Source organism: Monodon monoceros, unplaced genomic scaffold (genome assembly GCF_005190385.1).
Source record: "Monodon monoceros isolate NGI ecotype Baffin Bay Population unplaced genomic scaffold, NGI_Narwhal_1 Super_Scaffold_12, whole genome shotgun sequence".
NCBI lineage: Eukaryota > Metazoa > Chordata > Mammalia > Artiodactyla > Monodontidae > Monodon > Monodon monoceros.
Window position 1 is genome coordinate 32720656 of NW_021703768.1, and position 23327 is coordinate 32743982.

The window sequence follows — 23327 nt, forward strand, 5'->3', positions numbered from 1 at the left end:
TCTTTTTCACCCTTCGGCAAGCAAGCTCTTACTTTAAATTTCTTCTTTATTTCCTGTTCTTTCTTTTCTCTCTCTTTCTGTTCCTTTTTCTCCAGCTCTAATCTCTTCTTTTCCTCCTTTTCCCTTTTCTTCTCTCTTTCTTTGGATGTTTCTCTGTGGATTAAAATTGTAAGTTTGTTTTAGCATCCACGGGCATTGACGTGTCAGGGCTCCCTATCCAGAGAGGTTTCTACCCAGAACAGAAGATAGTATGTGAAGAAGTATAGGTGAAGGTATAAAGCCAAGGCTTGTCAAAATTCCTGGGTGTATGAGACTGTTCTTAGAACCAGCAGGAGGCATTCAAATGAGGATGCCTTCCTAAGGTTCTGCTGCCCTTACAGCTCGTGCAGGCAAGTGGAAAGCACAGTTTATAACGGTTCTTGCGGCCTGTCGGCATGAATAGAATTAATCCCTCTCTCTCTCTCTCTCTCATGCACTCACTAGTACAAGTTCACGTACACACATGCACTTGCACACACATGTACAAACCTTAATTCAGAAACTTTAGTCAGAATTAGTTGAATAAGAACTGGGTAGGGAAAATTAACATATTTGAATCAACAAAAGATAAAATAACATATTCATTCTACTTCTACTCATTTTCCAAGAAATTTCTTAGTCTCGGGCTACCCAGAAACCCATTTTGGAACCCTTTCTAACACCTTTCTGTTTAGCAGGCTAAAACTTTGGCATCTGGTGCTGTGTTAAATCGTCTCTCATAGCAAGGTTGTGAGGTGAAGTGCTGTCTAGGTGAGGACATTGTAACGTATACACGAATTCATGTGCCCAAGGACACACCGAGAGCAAGAAATCAGATTCCCGGTCCCTGTGATTCCCTGCCTGTGGGCTATCTAGTGGGCTGCAGGCCTCTGACCTCTCCGGGGATGACATTTTAATAGAATCCTCTGTAAAATCCTTAGACAAGAAAAGAATCTTTAGTCCTTTGTATTGAAATAAAGGTTATCATTATATGCCCATCATTTGAACAATACAGCTTTTCCCTCCCAGTGTTGAATATCCCTCCACTCTCCCTCATACAAATCATTATTTTCATCTTAGAAGGAAAATATCATGGTAAAAAAATGTAACTCATACATGTCTTCATATGTTTCTCCTTCACTCTCTTGTTCCTGTCAAGAAAAACATTAATAATGATTAACTGTAATTATTTAATAAGGGAACATACACATATTACATTGCTCAAATAATCAGTAAAACAAGCATACATTTGTGTGTCAATTTGGCTTATTTAAAACATTTTTGTTTCCTTTTTAGAGACAGACTGGAAAAGGAAGCACAGAAAGATTTCATTTTATATCTTGCTATGTAATTCAGATGTGTAGCCAGACTTCAGTCTATGTTTAGCATTACAAAATTACTATGAGTCAGTGTAATAATGCGTGTTTAATGTCTCAAGCATTTTAGATGAAATAAGATTATAAATGGAAAAAAATCACCATTACTCATAAGGATTTTCATTTGTTGGTTTATATCAATAGAAAATGAATCACAATAATTGTTACATATTCTAGTTACAGCAATATAATATGAGAAGGAAAAAAAAACTGACCTCATCCAGATTTCCAGTTCCTAAAGTGTTTAAAAAAAGAATACAATTTAATGTACTGTAATTAAGAAGTGCTTTAATACAGGATTATTAGATGTAATATAATATTCAAAACAGTTCATCATGTAACAGAACTTATAATTTACCAAAGGTATAGATGTACAAAATAGAATATGCAGTTTAGATTCTTACTATGGCTTTTTTGAATCTTGTAATTTAATTATAAAATCATTTCACTGACTTTCATAAAATAATGCAAAAGCCAAAAATTAATGAAGACACTCTTTACTCTCTTTATGAAAAGCACGCACGTTTGGTTTTGTGGGCTTGCAGTATGGAACAAAGATTTTACCAGAAAATCACAACTAGTTCACACTTTTCGACTTACTTGTTCCCAAGGATTTGCTTTCATGTGTCAAACAAATCAAGTTAATAAGATATTTTAAAAAGATATTTTACTGCTCAAGGGTCAATAGAGTTAATACAGTAAATGTGGCATTATAAATTAATGAGAAAAGGGTGGATTTCAGAGTATGGTAATGGGAAAGCCGGCTTTGTACATGAGACAACAAATCTAGATTTCTACTAACGCCTCAAAAGTGGACTGCAAAGAGATCAAAGACCTAACTATAAAGGATAAAGTTCATAGAAGATAATATTTGTATTTCCTAGGGATAGGACTTCTTAAATAAAACTTAAAAAGTATAAATTACAAAGTAAATGTTAATGAATTTGATTATATCAAAATATATTTATGTTCAGTGAAGGACAGCATGGACTAAGTTAATAGACAATGGACAGAATGAGAGAAGATATTTGCAGTGTCTACAACTGACATAGGATTAATATCTGGAATACAAAGGAACTCCTGCAAATCATCCAGAAAAGGATACCAACCCCAAGAAAAAAATGGTCAAGGAATAGGAACTGGCAACGTACAGAAGAGAAAACCACAAAGGCTATTAAACAAATCAAGTATTCGAACTCAGCAGCAAGCAGAGATATGAAAATGAAACAAGTCATCATTTTATGCATGTAAGACTGGAAACAACTGGAAAGCTGCATAGTACTATGCACTGGCGAAAGGTAGGCATCTTGGAATCTTCATGCCCTGTGATGGGAGTACACAGAGATGCAGCTCTTCTGGAGAGCACTCTAATCCTACTCAGTTGGAATGAGTATGCCATTGCTTACAAGCAGCCACTCTACTGCTGGATATACATAAAGGAAGGCTCTCAGAGGTCCACATGGAGATATGGACAAGAAGGTGCATTGAACTATTATTTGTGGTACCAGCGAGTTGAAGGTGAAATGTGAATGCATAGGATGCATACCATGGAGTGCTGTGCAGTAGTTAACAGAAAGAAATTAAATATACATATATAACATGGAGGAGCCCCCCAAAACACATTATGCTGAATATAAAAAAAAAGGCCAGAGTGAGCTATAATATACAGCTTGTGTAAATTGAAATATGTACATATACACATACAACAGCATGCAAAGAATATGTACAAAAGACACACACTAAGTACATTAGAATATTTGTCTCTGGTAAAGGGGAGGAAGGAAAGGGAGTGGGTCATGGAGATAAAAGGAAATAAATAAGTAAGTAAAATAAGAGACGGGTCTTGCATGGACCAATGACGATAATGACCCATTAATGATCCTATGAGAATAATTAACTCAAACTTCCGTATCGGAGGGAAAAAATAAATAAAACATCTTTCGCCTCTTACCATCAGAGTGCATGACACTATCTTGATATTCTTCATTTACAGGGCTTCTGAAAACAAGAGAGAAGAAAAAGTGAAAATGGAACAAGTAGATGCTCCCCTTACAATGAAAAAGGAAAAAGAATAAAAGGATCATTTAAAAATAACTCTTCTCTTTCATATCTGCTCTGATTTAAAACTTCAGAAGTCAGTAGAATAGGCTTTAGCCTTGTATTGATGTCACTACTGCTGCAAAAAATGGAGAATCGGGGAGCTTGAGCACAGCACTGCCCATTCAAAGTGAGTATCTACAATTAATCAGTAGTTTAGTTTCAAAGCAGAAATATTTTTCTGTTAAAAGGACAGTATGTCAATAAGTCAATTCTGGGTTCTGAAGGTATATGATTGGCTGTACAGTACAGATTCCAAAGATCATTAGTTCCAATCCTGACTCATCACCCTTTTCCAGATGTTTTCCATCTGGTTTTGCTTCCATCACTTGTGGCTTGAACTCCAAGGTGCTTCATTCCAAACCACTTCACTCCAGCTGCTCATAACAGCTATCAATACCTGGGCTTCATGAATCCCTAATGATTTATGGAACCATCTATATTTTCTATTTTTATTCTTGGGTTGATTTGCATAACTGGGGAAAATTGCCATTTTACTGACTTAGGATATTACCAATAATTGACATTCAATCTCAGCTATACCCCCAACACTATTCTATAATCTCATTACACTTTTTTTCTAGTCAACCCTCTCTTGCATCATCCTTCCCAATTGCTATTCAAAACGTTCATTACTTCCCTCAGATCTCCTATTCCTCTCCTTTCTCTTTTCATCAGATGATCTTGTGTCTTATTTCACTGATAAAATAGCACTTATTGGGGGTGAACTCTCTTAAAATACATTCCTTTAACTCCCAAGCTTATCTACAGTTACGCCCATCCTTACCTGTCCCTACAGAAGTTCCTTCCATCTGTGTTCTGAATCCTATCTGAATGATCAATTATTTTACTCCTTTTATTCGCTATCTTCTGTGTGTCATCATATTATTTATATTACTATTCTTCTTCTTCTTCTTTCACTCCCCATCCCTAAATATCTCACTACTGTTTTCTCCCTCAGCCCAAGTTACTCTCATTCATGAAGGACAAACACTTCTCTTCACCTTTCTAAATCCTCCACATTACCATAAGGCCATCATCCTTTTCCCAAAGTAGAAAAAACTGTCCATACTCACCGACTTCACTTGCTCTCCTCCTCCTCATTTCTTCATTGACTACAATCTGGTTTCCCTTGCTAATCCTTCACTGAAACTATTCTTAAAAGATTTGATTACCAAATCCATTAAACACTTCTCAGCCAGCACCTACTTGATTGCTTTGTGGCTCTTATCACAGTATTGGCTATTTTGCCTTCCTGGAGTCTCCTTTGTTTCCATGAGAAATCTCTCCCACTCACTTCTTGTCCCTCTGGTCACTACCCCACAATTTCCTTTGTGGGTTAATTTGCTCTGACTTCCCCTTTTAAGTGATGGTGTTCTTTTGTGTTCCAGTCTTGGCTTCCTCATTTCTATTTTCACTCTACATTTGCCTCTAGATGGTCTCATGTTCTCATATAACTCCATAGTTTCACATATTATCTTGGTGACTACATGTTGAAATCTCTAGCCCAGATCTCACTTCTGAGTTTCAGACTCATCTATCTATCTATCTATCTAACTATCTATCCATCCATCCATTCATCTATCTATCTATCTATTCATCTTCCTATCTATCTTTATTTGTATGTCTCACTGACACTAAACCTGTTTTTCCTACTAAGTTTCTTACCTTGGTCAATCGCACCACAATTCCCTTAACCACTTAAGCCTTAAGTCATCCTTTATTTCTCTCTCTTCTACAGTCCCACATCGAATTAATCAAGTTCTGTAAGTTCTGCAAGTTCTGAGTATTTAGTGTCTACTATAATGCACTCCCCCTTCTGTCTCCTCTATCCTGCTAGACACAAGAACAGGATTCTATCATTGCTAGTGTGGACCCATGAAGTAGCCTTCTGGACAGTCTTCTAGTGATGAGAATTGCTCTTCATCTTTCCTACCCTTAAAGTCCCTTCTACATGCTGCTGCCAAAGTGATCTTTCTAATGTGAAATCGACACCATTTGAAGAATGTGAGCAGGAAGTGCCTTGCTATCACTGAGACCATAAAAAAGGGCTAGTGGGTACTCTTGTAGCCCAGGAAGAATTGCCATGGATATACATGTCTCAGTTTCCACCTGAGATGATAAACATACGTGGTCATAAACTGTTATCTAATAAACTCACTTTTTAAAAAAATCAAACATTTAAAATTTAACACATATGCATAGCTTACTACCTAGGTAAGTGTAAAGGCCCAGTGAAATTGATCATGACATGACACTTGTTTTTCTTAGTAAGCCTTTTTTAGATCTTGGATGATTCAGAATTAAATACAGAAACGATGAAGTAATTCAAGCCCATGGTACAAAAACCTGTTTCTAATCATTAGGACAATATATGTATGTTCAATATTTTAAGTATTTGTAGTATTTAAGAGATTTACTATATTAGATATTCAGTTGAAAATCTGTGTCACATCACTTAAAAAATTATCAGTTAGACTTAACATTTTAGTTGAAAACTAAGGACTCTAAGTGTTAATGTCAATGGCTGCTGGCCTCATAAAACAGAGTCAGCCAAAATTATGAACTCCTAATAAAAGAATATATCATCACCAAGGAAGGAGTCTTACCTAACTAAAGAAAGAAGTACATTTAGAAAATAGAACTAAATTTGATCAAGCACCCATCTGTATCCAACTACCAATTTCCAGAGGAGTAGGGAACACACAAGCTATACTGTGAGGAAGCGATCAGTGCAATCTAGACTGTGGGCAACTATAACGCCCACGAACAACTTGATTTGCTCAACAAATAAATTGTAATAATTAAAAAGAAAGAAATAGAGGGTGAACCTAGAGATTGAAAGAGAATTACAAAACATATAAGCCATAGACTTTGCTTGGATTCTTATTCAAAAAAACAAGAAAACCCACATACAATTTAAGAGAAAACTGGAAATTTGAAGACTTTATGTCTTAAATTAATACATAGAGTCTATTTTTAGGGAAGCCTACTGAAATATTTATGGTTATTATTACATGATGCTTGGTATTAGTTTCAAAGTAATATGAGAAGAGAGAAGTGGGGGAGTATAGATGAAACAAGATTGGTAGTGAGTTAAAAACTGTTGAAGTTGGGGAAGGGTGCATGGGTGCATACTATGCTATTCTCCTTGCCTTTTATACACTTAAAATTTTTAAAAATAAATGTTTCTTAAAAAGTATAAGAAAAGGACTAGGAACCAAGATGGCAGAGTAGAAGGACATGCTCTCACACCCTCTTGTGAGAACACCAGAATCACAACTAGCTGCTGGACAATCATGGATAGGAAGACACTGGAACTCACCAACAAAGACACCCCACATCCAAAGAAAAAGGAGAAGCCACAATGAGATGGTAGGAGGGGCGCAATCACAGTCAAATCAAATCCCATAACTGCTGGGTGGGTGACACAGACTGGAGAACACTTATATCACAGAAGTCCACCCACTGGAGTGAAGGTTCTGAGTCCCACGTCAGGCTTCCCAACCTGGGGGTCCGGCAATGGGAGGAGGAATTCCAACAGGAGGAGGAAGAAGCAAGAAGAACTACAAACCTGCAGCCAGTGGAACAAAAGCCACATTCACAGAAAGACAGACAAGATGAAAAGGCAGAGGGCTATGTACCAGATGAATGAACAAGATAAAACCCCAGAAAAACAACTAAATGAAGTGGAGATAGGCAACCTTCCAGAAAAAAAATTCAGAATAATGATACTAAAGATGATCCAGGACCTCAAAAAAAGAAAAGAGGCAAAGATCGAGAAGATGCAAGAAAAGTTGAACAAAGACCTAGAAGAAATAAAGAACAAACAAACAGAGATGAACAATACAATAACTAAAATGAAAACTACACTAGAAGGAATCAATAGGAGAATAACTGAGGCAGAAGAATGAATAAATGACCTGGAAAACAGAATTGTGGAATTTACTTCTGCGGAACAGAAAAAAGAAAAAAGAATTAAAAGAAATGAAGACAGCCTAAGAGATCTCTGGGACAACATTAAACTCAACAACATTCACATTATAGGGGTCACAGAAGGAGAAGAGAGAGAGAAAGGAACAGAGAATATATTTGAAGAGATTATAGTCGAAAACTTCCCTAACATGGGAAAGGAAATAGCCACCCAAGTCCAGGAAGCGCAGTGAGTCCCATACAGAATAAACACAAGGAGAAACATGCCGAGACACATAGTAATCAAATTGGCAAAAATTAAAGACAAAGTAAAATTATTAAAAGCAGAAAGGGAAAAACGACAAATAACATACAAAGGAACTCCCATAAAGTTAACAGCTGATTTCTCAGCAGAAACTCTACAAGCCAGAAGGGAGTGGCATGATATACTTAAAGTGATGAAAGGGAAGAACCTACAACCAAGATTACTCTAACTGGCAAGGATCTCATTCAGATTTGATGGAGAAATCAAAAGCTTTACAGACAAGCAAAAGCTAAGAGAATTCAGCACCACCAAACTAGCTCTACAACAAATGCTAAAGGAACTTCTCTAACTGGGAAACACAAGAGAAGAAAAGGATCTACAAAAACAAACCCCAAACAATTAAGAAAATGGTCATAGTAACATACATTTCTATAATTACCTTAAACATGAATGGTTTAAATGCTGCAACCAAAAGACACAGGCTTGCTGAATGGATACAAAAACAAGACCCATATATATGCTGTCTACAAGAGACCCACTTCAGACCTAGGGACACATACAGACTGAAAGTGAGGGGATGGAAAAAGATATTCCATGCAAATGGAAATCAAAAGAAAGCTGGAGTAGCAATACTCACATCAAATAAAATAGAATTTAAAATAGAATGTTACAAGAGACAAGGAAGGATACTACATAATGATCAAGGGATCAATCCAAGAAGAAGATATAACAAATATAAATATATATGCACCCAACATAGGAGCACCTGAATACATAAGGAACTGTTAACAGCTATAAAGAGGAAATCAAGAGTAAAACAATAATAGTGAGGGACTTTAACACCTCACTTACACCAATGGACAGATCATTCTAAATGAAAATAAATAAGGAAACAGAAGCTTTAAATGATGCAATAGACCAGATAGATTTCATTGATATTTATAGGACATTGCATCCAAAAACAGCAGACTACACTTTCTTCTTAAGTGTGCATGGAACATTCCCCAGGATAGATAACATCATAGGTCAGAGATCAAGCCTTGGTAAATTTAAGAAAATTGAAATCATATCAAGCATCTTTTCTGACCACAATGCTATGAGATTACGAATGAATTACAGGGGACAAAACGTAAGAAACACAAACACATGGAGGCTAAACAATACATTACTAAATAACCAAGAGATCACTGAAGAAATCAAAGAGGAAATCAAAAAAATACCTAGAGACAAATAACAATGAAAACACAACTATCCAAAACCCATGGGATGCAGCAAAAGCAGTTCTAAGAGGGAAGTTTACAGCTATACAAGCCTACTTCAAGAAACAAGAAAAATCTCAAATAAACAATCTAACCTTACACCTAAAGGAAATACAGAAAGAACAACAAACAAAACCCAAGCTTAGCAGAATGAAAGAAATCATAAAGACCAGAGCAGAAATAAATGAAATAGAAACAAAGAAAACAATAGCAAAGATCAATAAAACTAAAAGTTGGTTCTTTGAGAAGATAAACAAAATTGATAAACCATTAGCCAGACTCATCAAGAAAAAGAGGGAGAGGACTCAGATCAATAAAATTAGAAATGAAAAAGGAGAAGTTAAAGCAGACACCACAGAAATACAAAGCATCCTAAGAGACTACTACAGGCAACTCTATGCCAATAAAATGGACAACCTGGAAGAAATGGACAAATTCTTAGAAAGGTATAACCTTCCAAGACTGAACGAGGAAGAAACAAGAAATATGAACAGATCAATCACAGGAAATGAAACTGAAACTCTGATTAAAAATTTTCTGACAAACAAAAGTCCAGGACCAGGTGGCTTCACAGGTGAATTCTATCAAACATTTAGAGAAGAGCTAACACCCAGCCTTCTCAAACTCTTCCAAAAAATTGCAGAGGAAGGAACACTCCCAAACTGATTCTATGCGGCCACCATCACCCTGATACCAAAACCAGACAAAGATACTACAAAAAAAGAAAATTACAGACCAATATCACTGATGAATATAGATTCAAACATACTCAACAAAATGCTGCAAACAGAATGCAACAACACAGTAAAAGGATCATACACCATGATCAAGTGGGATTTATCCCAGGGATTCAAGGATTCTTCAGTATGCGCAAATCAATCAATGTAATACACCATATTGGTAAATTGAAGAATAAAAACCATATGATCATTTCAATAGATGCAGAAAAAGCTTTTGACAAAATTCAACACTGATTTATGATAAAAACTCTCCAGAAAGTGGGCATAGAGGGAACCTACCTCAACATAATAAAGGCCATAAATGGTAAACCCACAGCACACATCATTCTCAATGGTGAAAAATTGAAAGTGTTTCCTCTAAGATCAGGAACAAGACAAGGATGTCTGCTCTCACCACTATTACTCAACATAGATTTGGAAGTTTTAGCCACAGCAATCAGAGAAGAAAAAGAAATAAAAGGAATACAAATTGGAAAAGAAGAAGTAAAACTGTCACTGTTTGCAGATGACATGATACTATACATAGAGAATGCTAAAAATGCCACCAGAAAACTACAAGACCTAATCAACGAATTTGGTAAAGTTGCAAGAAACAAAATTAATGCACAGAAATCTCTTGCATTCCTATACACTAATGATGAAAAATCTGAAAGAGAAATTAAGGAAACATTCCCATTTACCATTGCAACAAAAAGAATAAAATACCTAGGAATAAACCTACCTAGGGAGACAAAAGACCTGTATGCAGAAAACTATAAGACACTGATGAAAGAAATTAAAGATGGTACCAACAGATGGAGGGATATACCATGTTCTTGGATTGGAAGAATCAACATTGTGAAATTGACTATAGTACCCAAAGCAATCTACAGATTCAATGCAATCCCTATTAAATTACCAATGGCATTTTTTACGGAACTAGAACAAATCACCTTAAAATTTGTACGGAGACACAAAAGACCCCATATAGTGAAAGCAGTCTGGAGGGAAAAAAACGGAGCTGGAGGAATCAGACTCCCTGACTTCAGACTCTACTACAAAGCTACAGTAATCAAGAAAATATGGTACTGGCACAAAAACAGAAACATAGATCAATGGAACAAGATAGAAAGCCCAGAGATAAACCCACACACCTATGGTCAATTAATCTATGACAAAGGAGGCAGGGATATACAATGGACAAAAGAAAGCCTCTTCAATAAGTGGTGCTGGGAAAACTGGACAGCTATATGTAAAAGAATGAAATTAGAACACTCCCTAACACCATACACAAAAATAAACTCAAAATGGATTTGAGGCCTAAATGTAAGACCAGACACTATCAAACTCTTAGAGGAAAACATAGGAAGAACACTCTTTGACATAAATCACAGCAAGATCTTTTTTTTTTGGTGGTACGCAGGCCTCTCACTGCTGTGGCCTCTCCTGTTGCGGAGCACAGGCTCCGGACGTGTAGGCTCAGCAGCCATGGCCCACAGGCCCAGCCGCTCCGCGGCATGCGGGATCTTCCCAGACCGGGGCACGAACCCATGTCCCCTGCATCGGGAGGTGGACTCTCAACCACCGCACCACTAGGGAAGCCCGCAAGATCTTTTTTGATCCACCTCCTAGAGTAATGGAAATAAAAACAAAAATAAACAAATGGGATGTAATGAAACTTAAAAGCTTTTGCACAGCAAAGGAAACCATAAACAAGATGAAAAGACAACCCTCAGAATGGGAGAAAATATTTGCAAACGAGTCAACGGATAAAGGATTAATCTCCAAAATATATAAACAGCACATGCAGCTCAGTATTAAAGAAACAAACAACCCAATCCAAAAATGGGCAGAAGACCTAAATAGACATTTCTCCAAAGAAGACATACAGATGGCCAAGAAGCACATGAAAAGCTGCTCAGCATCACAAATATTAGAGAAATGCAAATCAAAACTACAATGAGGTATCACCTCACACCAGTTAGAATGGGGACATCATCAGAAAATCTACAAACAACAAATGCTGGAGATGGTGTGGAGAAAAGGGGACCCTCTTGCACTGTTGGTGGGAATGTTAATTGATATAGCCACTATGGAGAACAGTATGGAGGTTCCTTAAAAAACTGAAAATAGAATTACCATATGACCCAGCAATCCCACTACTGGGCATATACCCAGAGTAAATCATAATTCAAAAAGACACATGCACCCCAGTGTTCATTGCAGCACTATTTACAATAGCCAGGACACGGAAACAACCTAAATGCCTATTGACAGACGAATGGATTAAGAAGATGTGGTACATATATACAATGGAATATTACTCAGCCATAAAAAGGAACGAAATTGGGTCTTTTGTTGAGACATGGATACAGAGTGTAGTAAGTCAGAAAGAGTAAAACAAATATCGTATATTAACGTATGTATGTGGAACCGAGAACAATGGTACAGATGAATCGGTTTGCAGGGCAGAAGTTGAGACACAGATGTAGAGAACAAACATATGGACACCAAGGGGGGATAGCTGTGGGGTGGTGGGGATGGTGGTGTGATGAATTGGGCGATTGGGATTGATATGTATACACTGATGTGTATAAAATTGATGACTAATAAGAACCTGTTGTATAAAAAAATAAATAAAATAAAATTTAAAAAAGAAGTATAAGAAAAATCCAATTGCAAATGCAGTTGGAGTAGATAAGAGAAATGGATATGGTTTAATAGGTTTACAAGAGTTGTTTAAGTTCTTGGGAGGTTTTGCTGAGTGGAGTTATGAAATTTGTTCAGTCAGGTAGGTATCAGAAATGCTTAAAAACAAAATCCAATATGTAAATTTATACACATAATGGGAAACATGTAAGGGAGTTTTATTACTTAAATTTATTATAAACATAACTATTGATCTGAAAGAAGTTAGTCTGAGTTTTCCAATCATTAATCAGAGATCCCCCTGAAAATAATTATTCTTATTTAAATAAAAATTGCTAGGTGTATAAATTGCATAGCAAGTTATATTATGTGAGTTTAAGTATTTAAAATAAATTAGGCCTTTGCATTATTAACTTTAGTGAATTAAATATTAATTAAAAGCACAAGATATAAATACCTTAGACATCAAAATACACTGACATTTTACAGAATAAAATCTATAGTTCTTTTCATGGTATATAGTTCTGAAGATCTGTCCTGCTCTTTTAGAGTTTTATTTTCCATATTTCCTCTTCTTACATTGTCTTCTTTTCACATATTAATACTGAATTCACTTATTCTCTGAACACTGCTTTCTTGTTTCTCGATGCTTAGCACCTGCTGTTTGCCTTCTCTGGAATAATTCTCCCTTCTCATCATCCCCTGCTGTGGCCCTCCTTAATCTTTAAATCTTTAAGCCTCTTCTTAAACACTCCCTCCTCTGTGAAGTTATCCCAACTCCCCGAAGCTCACACAGTTGCTGCTTCCATATGTCATACATTGCTCACTACAGAGATTATTCTGGATTGCTATAATTATAGAGCAATTACTTGCAGGTCTCTATTCCTACTACAAAACCATAAGCCCTTGGAATAAAGAGATTATCACTGTTAGTTAATTTATTATTATGACTGTCATTTTTAGGAAGCTATTAGAATAATTCCTGTTATGTATAGGACTTTGATTTTTTTTGGCCAAATTAACGATGTCTTGGTAATACTAAGAAACAAACGCTTATTACTAAGGTGAATTGTTTATCATCATTTTTGAAGAAGAATATAAGTTAAAAAGACTACTGGACTTGCAGTTTACTTCCTGAAACACTTGGATGAATTACAAATATTTGCAAAATGAAGGGGATCTGCATAGCACACTCATACATATACACCTGCACTTTAATGTCCACCATTTATTACTTGTAGATAATGTTTGTATGCATATATATATTCATGGAACCAACATTATAGCATATAAATTTTAGTTTTATATAGGTCTGAATTCACCATATATAGAACATTAATATAGTCACTAAATATGAAATTGTGTTAAGAATAGGAATAACAGTGAAGAATAAAAGGAAGAAAGATGAGGGGAAGAAATAGGTGAGTGTCAAGGATAGACCCAGATCAAACTGTCACCAACTGCTCAAAAAAGTGTTCCAGGCATTGAGAAAAGCCACACAGAGAGATAAAGAGACAAACAAGACACTAGCCACAACCCAAGTCCTAGAAAAGTAAACAGAGGGAGCAGGTAAAGAAGAAAAGGAAGCTTATCAGTTGTTACAATAAGTACATCTATTCAAGAAGGCCTTTCACCATAGTTCTTTGTTTTAGTATAAACAAAGCATACAGAATTAAACAGGAAAAGCAAAATTAATTTAATGTTATGACTGTCATGTTTAGAAAGCTATTAGAGCTCTATTTCCTGACTTTTAAAGATGGGAACTGTTGACCTTTATACCTTATTCACTATTCATGACCTTTATTCCGTGACTTTAGCTCTTAATTCTCAGTTTGATTTTTAAAGAAGAGGGAGGAAATCTAAGTGACATATAAAACTTTGTTCTATACCTGACCTTACTAAAAACGAAATCCCATGAATTTTTCTCTGGAATATGACTTCCTGTATTTAACACATGAGAAATTATAAAACTATGACTTCTTAAAGCAAATGGACTTAGGTAAGGCTGTCTGGGAGTGCATGACTGATATGGCAAGTCTCAAAATTCCAGAAAGTGTTAAGCATTTCTTTTTTTTTTTTAATGTTCAAAAAATGTTGAAGAAAGTGTTACTTTATTTTTTTTAACATCTTTATTGGAGTATAATTGCTTTACAATGGTGTGTTACTTTCTGCTTTATAACAAAGTGAATCAGTTATACATATACATGTCCCCATATCTCCTCCCTCTTGCGTCTCCCTCCCTCCCACCCTCCCTATCCCACCCCTCTAGGTAGTCACAAAGCGCTGAGCTGATCTCCGTGTGCTATGCGGCTGCTTCCCACTAGCAATCTATTTTACTCTTGGTAGTGTATATATGTCCACACCACTCTCTCACTTTGTGCCACCTTCCCCTTCTCCTTCCCTGTGTCCTCAAGTCCATTCTCTAGTAGGTCTGTGTCTTTGTTCCCGTCTTGCCCCTAGGTTCTTCATGGCCATTTTTTTTTTTAAGATTCCATATATATGTATTAGCATATGGTATTTGTTTTTCTCTTTCTGACTTACTTCATTCTGTATGACAGACTCTAGGTCCATCCACCTCACTACAAATAACTCAATTTCGTTTCTTTTTATGGCTGAGTAATATATGTGCTACATCTTCTTTATCCATTCATCTGTCGATGGACACTTAGGTTGCTTCCATGTCCTGGCTATTGTAAATAGAGCTGCAATGAACATTGTGGTACATGACTCTTTTTGAATTATGGTTTTCTCAGGGTATATGCCCAGTAGTGGGATTGCTGGATCATATGGTAATTATATTTTTCATTATTTAAGGAAACTCCACACTGTTTTCCATAGTGGGTGTATCAATTTACACTCCCACCAACAGTGCAAGAGGGTTCCCTTTTCTCCACACCCTCTCCAGCATTTGTTTTTGTAGATTTTCTGATGATGCCCATTCTAACTGGTGTGAGGTGATACCTCATTGTAGTTTTGATTTGCATTTCTCTAATAATTAGTGATGTTGAGCAGCTTTTCATGTGCTTCTTGGCCATCTGTATGTCTTCTTTGGAGAAATGTCTATTTAGGTCTTCTGCCCATTTTTGGATTGGGTTGTTTGTTTCTTTAATATTGAGCTGCATGAGCAGTTTATATATTTTGGAGATTAATCCTTTGTCCATTGATTCCTTTGCAAATATTTTCTCCCATTCTGAGGGTTGTCTTTTTGTCTTGTTTGTAGTTTCCTTTGCTTTGCAAAAGCTTTTAAGTTTCAGTAAGTTCCATTTGTTTATTTTTGTTTTTATTTCCATTGCTCTAGGGAGGTGGATCAAAAAAGATCTTGCTGTGATTTATGTCAAAGAGTGCTCTTCCTATGTTTTCCTCTAAGAGTTTTATAGTGTCCGGTCTTACATTTAGGTCTCTATTCCATTTTGAGTTTATTTTTGTGTATAGTGTTAGGGAGTGTTCTAAATTCATTCTTTTACATGTAGCTGTCCAGTTTTCCCAGCACCACTTATTGAAGAGGCTTTCTTTTGTCCATTGTATATTCTTGCTTCCTTTATCAAAGATAAGGTGACCATTGTGCATGGGTTTATCTCTGGGCTTTCTATCCTGTTCCATTGATCTGTATTTGTTTTTGTGCCAGTACTGTACTGTCTTGATTACTGTAGCTTTGTAGTATAGTCTGAAGTCAGGGAGCCTGAATCCTCCAGCTCCGTTTTCCTTTCTCAAAATTGCTTTGGCTATTCGGGGTCTTTTGTGTCTCCATACAAATTGTGAAATTTTTTGTTCTAGTTTTGTGACAAATGCCAGTGGTAGTTTGATAGGGATTGCATTGAATCTGTAGATTGCTTTGGGTAGTAAAGTCATTTTCACAATGTTGATTCTTCCAATCCAAGAACATGGTATATCTCTCCATCTATTTGTATCATCTTTAATTTCTTTCATCAGTGTCTTATAATTTTCTACATACAGATATTTTGTCTCCTTAGCTAGGTTTATTCCTAGATATTATATTCTTTTTGTTGCAATGGTAAATGGGAGTGTTTTCTTGATTTCACTTTCAGATTTTTCATCATTAGTGTATAGGAATGCCAGAGATTTCTGTGCATTAATTTTGTATCCTGCTACTTTACAAAATTCATTGATTAGTTCTAGTAGGTTTCTGGCATCTTTAGGATTCTCTATGTATAGTATCATGTCATCTGCAAACAATTACAGTTTTACTTCTTCTTTTCCAATTTGTATTCCTTTTATTTCTTTTTCTTCTCAGATTGCTGTGGCTAAAACTTCCAAATCTATGTTGAGTAATAGTGGTGAGAGTGGGCAACCTTGTCTTGTTCCTGATCTTAGTGGAAATGGTTTCAGTTTATCACCATTGAGGATGATGTTGGCTGTGGGTTTGTCATATATGGCCTTTATTATGTTGAGGAAAGTTCCCTCTATGCCTACTCTCTGGAGGGCTTTTATCATAAATGGGTTTTGAATTTTGTCATAAGTGTTAAGCTCTTCTAACTATTAAAAAGGTTATAATGGTAAATTCTTACTTTTCCTCTAATTTTAGAGCCAGAAAAAGAAAAGTCTTACACTGACTAAGAATGACCTCAGGGTAAGAACTGCTTAACATTTCCTTTTCCAACCTTAGTCATTTCCATTATTTATTGCTTCACTTTTCCTGTTTCATTACTATTAGTAACCATGTAATTTGCTTTGTATACCACAATATTCAACCACTGGTTCTGTGTTCATATGAATGAGTTATACTGTTAAAATTATAATTAATTTTTTAAAATGGTACCAAGAAATGCGTTACCCTAAAGATATTGATTTGAACACTAAAACTGATAAACGAGCTCCTTTGACCCATTTCAGTTCCTCTTCAGATGTCTGAGTAAAATAGAAAATGGAACTAGCTGATTTCTGACCACTAGGTGGGGAAACAATACAATTTAAAATACAGTATAACTTTGGCCTCAACTACTGTCTTTTTGAAGATGTTTATTATTCGTAATTCTCACCTGCCTCCAATTCTTCACATTCTTAAGGCATACTGACCTGAAAGATACAATTACAAGTGACTTCTGGGAAGTAGGCAGGTGACAAAGGCCGGGAGATCTCCTGAAATTCTTTCTTTGATCCCGATTCCTTTTCTTGCCATAAGCAATACAGACTCTACACCCTGGGGAGAACTGTGAAACTTATCAGTCATTTATGCCTTTGGGAAGCCAGTCCCTCACCTGAGCACTAGTTCTTCGTTGTTCTAATTCTTGGTTCTAGGAATTCACTTCCTTAGTGATCTTAACAGTGTCAGGACTTTAAGTGTGGAATATACACCCATGACCCTCAAATATATATTTTTAACCGAGAACTCTCTCCCAAACTCTTCACTTCTTATACCTAATTGCCTCCTCAACATCCGCGCTTGCATGTTTACGAGATGCCACAAGCTTAACATAGCTGGGCTCTCCTGATCTTCCCCAGGCCCAAACTTGCTCACCTTCAGCCAATCCCATTTCGGTTGATGGACACATCAGCCTTGGAGTTACTCAGGCTCAGACCTTGGAGCCACATTGGATCCTCTTTTTATTTCATACCCCAAATCCAAATTCTGTAGTCTCTACCTTCAAAGTACATCCAGAATCTGGACCTCATACCATTTGCCCTGCACCCTCCTGGTTAGAGCCACCTCTGCACCTTGCCTGCACTTCTGCCCTATCTGCCTAACTGGTTTCCCTTCTTCAATTTTTGCCAACTGTCCCTTTTCAGACAGCTGTTAAGGTGATATTTACAAAACATAAGTGTGAGAACGTCACTGCTCTGCTCTAGCTCTTCAGGGTTTCCCATTCACTTAGGATAAGAGCTGTAATCTCTATCATGACCCACAGGGACCTGCATGAGCTGAATCTTTCCCTCCTACTCCTTCCCCTGTTCATCTACTCCAGCCCCAGCTACCTCCTTCTGAGTCTCTGGACATTCTAGGGCTCTGTTCTGTCTGTCCTCTCTGCCTGGAATGGTCTTCCTCCAGATATCTGCGTGACTAACTCCTTCACTTCCTTGAGTCTTTGCTCCAGTATAACTTCCTATAAGGGGAGTGACCCTCACCTGTCCCTTTAAAGTTGCAACACGCTGTCCCCAACCCTCACACTACACCACTAACCTGCTCTACTTTCTCCTATAGTACTTGCTATTTCCTAACATGCTATATCCTTTACTTGTTTATTATTTTTTTTCCCCTTGTGTCTCTTGCCCCCTGCTTTATGTGGGCAGGAATCTTTATTTTGTTCACTGATATTTTGTGAATTTCTATTGCAAAGGCACAAAGTACTGGCTCAAAAAATTATTATTGGAAGGGTGGTGGTGAGAAGAAAAAGCATAGAACATACATCACTCACAATTTTACTTAAAAATCATTCCATAAATTTCCCTCTCACATGAAATATAAATTTGTGAGACTGAATATCAAGACCGATGTTACTTTCATTTCCTCTTTGTGTCTTTTCTAGCTTCTCCTCCTTGGGGGAAAGTTTCCAACCCAGATATTTCTTCATTTTGGATTTTACTTGAGCTCTCTGACGGGAGCTTGAAAGCCTTACACCATACACCACATTTTTACTTTAAAAAAAAATTGTCTTATAGATGTCCCTTGGCTTTTGTTTTCTCTGTTCTCTTCATCTGACATTTAACTTTCAGATGTGCCAGTTCTAGCTTATCTAGGCAATGTAACATCTAAGATTCTTGTTTCTCTCCATCTTTTTTCTGAGAGTAAGAGTAACTCTTAGATGAATCAAACTTTCTTATTAGGAGTCCTTAATAAGATGGAAATAGGGATGAGGTTAAGTTTATTACAATTGATGGATTTTGCTGATTTCTGATGAAAACACTATTACAAGTGAAAATTTGAACCTGGCTGGTTGGCGGGCTCTTTTCAACTTTGTACGAATTTCCTACAAAGTTGGGAAATTGACCAGCATTGGTATGATGTTGTAGTCCAGGCTACTGGTCTCTTTTTGAAATCCTTTCTTCTTTTTATAACTTTTTATTCTCCACCTTATCACAGTGGATTCTAGGGTGTAGGTTTACAGAAAAGAGTTATCATAGCAGGCCTGAAGTTGCTATTTTTAAAAGAATCTTCTATCAAAATGGGCTGTTAGTTTGTAACTGGGAACTCAGCTCTGAAAGCATTTCCTGCACTGATAGGAAAAGTTGCCTAATGATAAGAATGCTTTGCTGTGCCTAGATTGTATAAACAACATGACTTACGGTGAACACCTGCTTTCCTTCTAGAAGTCTGGTATTTTGGTAGTTGCTAGGCAGAAGGTGCCTAGGTGCCAGCTTTCTGTAAAAGCTGCCTCTAAAACGCTTTCCTGAGAAGCAACATTACACTTGTATTGCATTTTTGTACCTGGAGAAAAGAGCAGTCCTACTCTGTCCACTGCCAGGTTTAGAAGGAGAGTGTGACTGGGATAAATCTTAGCCATGAGTACTACTATGTGCTGAGTCCCGTGTGTCCTTTTAGTGGATCATCAAACATATGGGTGGTCTTGGGGACTCCCAAACAGCAGGAATAATGCCAAACCCTCCTCCTCTCCATGATTTCTTCAATCAAAGAGTTACCAGTCTTTATGCCTTAGAAATTATCAGGAATTCATGCTCAAGCTATTTACTGAAATTTCTCACTAGAATTAAACAGGATCCAGAAGCCTAACTGAAGCCAGGAGCTGGGATAGAGTCATATAATAAAATTCAAAAGTACTAAGATCGAAATCTAATGGGTTAAATTCATCAGAGTAAGAACAAAATTAGGAAAAAGACACAGGATTTAATACATGTGGAAGGAAAGTAATTTACACAGAAATCAAGTGTATATAAGAACACCTATTAGTTATTTTAATTAAACTCATATTTATTTGACACATATCTTAGTAGGCAGATGGCTCACACTCTTTATTTGGTAGCTGGTAATCATAAATTAGGATTCATAAACTCAAACGCCTGGAAGGGCATGTAGTTAACATAAATGCACAGTGCAGCTTATACAGAGGATTGTAGCCACTCAGCTGCGCTAACACCTTCTAGTTAGTTGAAGTTATGCCTTTAACCACACCCCCCACCCAAAGCCTAATAAAGTGAAACGCAGTGGTGGCTACCCATGACAAACCTGTTTCCAACCCCTGCTCTAAATTGTAATCACCAGCATTAAAGGGAAGCCGTCAGTCGATTTTGATATTAATAGATTCTATCAGAAGGATTAAGGATATTAAGTACTTTAAATGTAACGAATATCAATCTGATAGGGGATTGAAGTGAAGGAAGAACAAACGTAGCTAAATATTTTGGCATATTACTTACTTGCGGTAAAGGAGAATCATGCAAAACAATTTTCTAGAAGAGGAAACGGAAGATCTACTCTGACTTGCCGAAGGAATCTACGCTTGCCATCGTCTGGCTATTTCTTTTTAAAACATTTCATCTATCCCAATCTTCTGCTTGCTTTTTCCTCAACCAGCTACTCTGGTAAATCACGGATAAAGAGCCCGTGCATACAACCCATACAGTTTTGACATTTCTAAAACTACCATCTAAGAAAAGTGAGAGTGGGCTTGAATAAGTTTCCTAGTGTTTTAATACACAGTCAAAAATCTGACTATTCGGAGAAAATCGCCATTTTTTACTTAAAGGAGGTTATTTAGCAGAGTGGTTAAAAGCTCACATTTTCTTTGGACTCAGACTGACATTGACTCACATTTGGAGAAGTTACGTAGCCTCTGTAAAGTTCCATTTACTCATCTGTGACAGGATGATAACACTATCCACTCAATAAAGTTATAAGGATTATACATGTAACGTGCCTAGCACATCATAGGCAGTGAGTAAAATACGGTGGTGGTGGTGGTTGTGATAGTGGTGATGATGGCAATGATGGTGCTGGTGGTGATGATAATGGTGATGGTGGTGATGGCTGTGGTGTTGGCGATGATAATGGTGGTGATGATGTTAATGGTGGTTGTGGTGATGCTAATGGTGATGGTGGTGGTGCTGACCTGAAGAATGCTTCAGAACTTCTAAAAAGGCACTGGAAAATTTCTTCAGATGAACTCTTAAGGGGAAAACCACTGAAAAAACAGAGAAATAAGAGTTGCTCAAAGGTATGGTGGTGTGAGAGCAGCTCGCTCAGCCATCTTTTCCCCCTGCCAACTGCTCATCTTTGTGGATCCATTAGCTTACCATGGAACCCACAGCATTCAGCCAAACATAGTTTGAAAATCCATGGCAAGAGACTGACAAAGAAATGGCAAGATAACCTTTTGCTTACTTGAGATCTAAGGGAGGTTTAATGTTTCTGGGAGGTAGACTTGGGACTGCCGATTGTGTTGGGTGAGATGCTGGCAATGGTGGCTGGCAGGCTGGATGGGATGGTGGAGGTGGTGGTAGGGAAGTTGTTGAGTAGGACGTTGAGACCTTGCTGGTACCTAAGAAGCAAAGCAAAAAATACTGTGAATTAAGACAAATCTTCAAACTATAAGAACTGGCTATTCCAAGTATGTAGAAATGAGGATTTTTAACATAAATATGTAAGAAATGCATTCTAATTATTCTAATTAATGCTGTAAAGAGTTTAATACTCTCAGTATCATGCGACATGGCTTTTTTATTTTCTTTCTGCATACCAGCTTTTATATTTACACAATTAAAACATCTACATATTTTTATTCTTAAATGCTTACAAAATCTCTATAGCATCATGATTCTCTGAATCCTCCTCAACCCTCTTGCCCTCATAAAGTCATTTTTTTTCTTTCTTATTTTTCTTTTTAAGTTCATTTTTTTCACACACACACACACACACTGTATTTTATTTTTACAAGAGATAAATAAACTGACACCAAGCATTGTAAATGGATGACCACAACAAAAGCAATAATGGTTGCAATTACCAAACACGAAAAACACTCATACTGTGTCATAATATTGACATTCAGTCCAGTAATCCTCCACTGTAACAGCTCCTTTACTTTGCAGTGAAAATTGATTTGTATATTTTTTGCCTCTGAGTCCTTGTGGGATTTCTTTTTTTTAATTCAAACAGAAGGTCACAAAAATTATAATCATCCACATCAGTTCACTCAGTCCCATGTAATTAATTTGTTTTTATCTTGATCTTTTGTTAGCACTTTTATGAATTCATCAGGTTTCCTTTAGAGCTCTGAAAATGCTCATTCATTCAGTTCAGCAGTATAGTCAGTTACCAGAAACCTGTACTTGTCAGAGACTTTTCATAAATTCCTTGAAGATGAAACCCTTTTATAGGAACACTTTTGCAAAAGCATCAGACTACACTCAGAAATGTCTGTAAATGACAAAAGACTTAAAAATGACCATGGTTAAAGATTTGATGGAAGTTCATAATAATGCAATTGACAAGGAAATTTATTTATTTCTGAGATATACATTTTACATTTTAAAGTAATAACTAGAATTATGATTTATAACTTTATACCAGAACATATAAGATTTTTAGAAGTTTCGTGTAACATCTAAAACATTTATATTAACATATTTCCATACAAATAACCCAAAGAAAGTTTAGTATTAGTTGTTTTTTTTGTTGTTTTTGTTTTTATACTGCAGGTTCTTATTAGTCATCAATTTTATACACATCAGTGTATACATGTCAATCTCAATCGCCCAATTCAGCACACCACCATCCCCACCCCCACCCCCGTGGTTTTCTTCCCTTGGTGTCCATACGTTTGTTCTCTACATCTGTGTCTCAAATATTCCCTGCAAACCAGTTCATCTGTACCATTTTTCTAGGTTCCACATACATGCATTAATATATGATATTTGTTTTTCTCTTTCTGAATTACTTCACTATGTATGACAGTCTCTAGGTCCATCCATGTCTCAACAAATGACTCAATTTTGTTCCATTTTATGGCTGAGTAATACTCCACTGTATATAAATACCACATCTTCTTCATCCATTCGTCTGTTGATGGGCATTTAGGTTGCTTCCATGACCTGGCTATTGTAAATAGTGCTGAAATGAACA

The 23327-nt window shown here is 36.6% G+C and overlaps 1 protein-coding gene across 2 annotated transcripts in view; it reads right to left on the bottom strand.

Moving 5' to 3' along the window:
- FYB1 (FYN binding protein 1) overlaps positions 1 to 23327 on the bottom strand; it is a 176397-nt gene that overhangs the window by 30278 nt on the left and 122792 nt on the right. For both annotated transcript variants that reach the window (XM_029215915.1, XM_029215914.1), the window contains 5 exons: positions 21588 to 21744; positions 3346 to 3392; positions 1610 to 1629; positions 1135 to 1169; positions 33 to 153 (listed from right to left, as the gene is read on the bottom strand). In XM_029215915.1, the coding sequence (XP_029071748.1) occupies positions 33 to 153; positions 1135 to 1169; positions 1610 to 1629; positions 3346 to 3392; positions 21588 to 21744 (380 nt within the window). The remainder of the gene's footprint in view (positions 1 to 32; positions 154 to 1134; positions 1170 to 1609; positions 1630 to 3345; positions 3393 to 21587; positions 21745 to 23327) is intronic.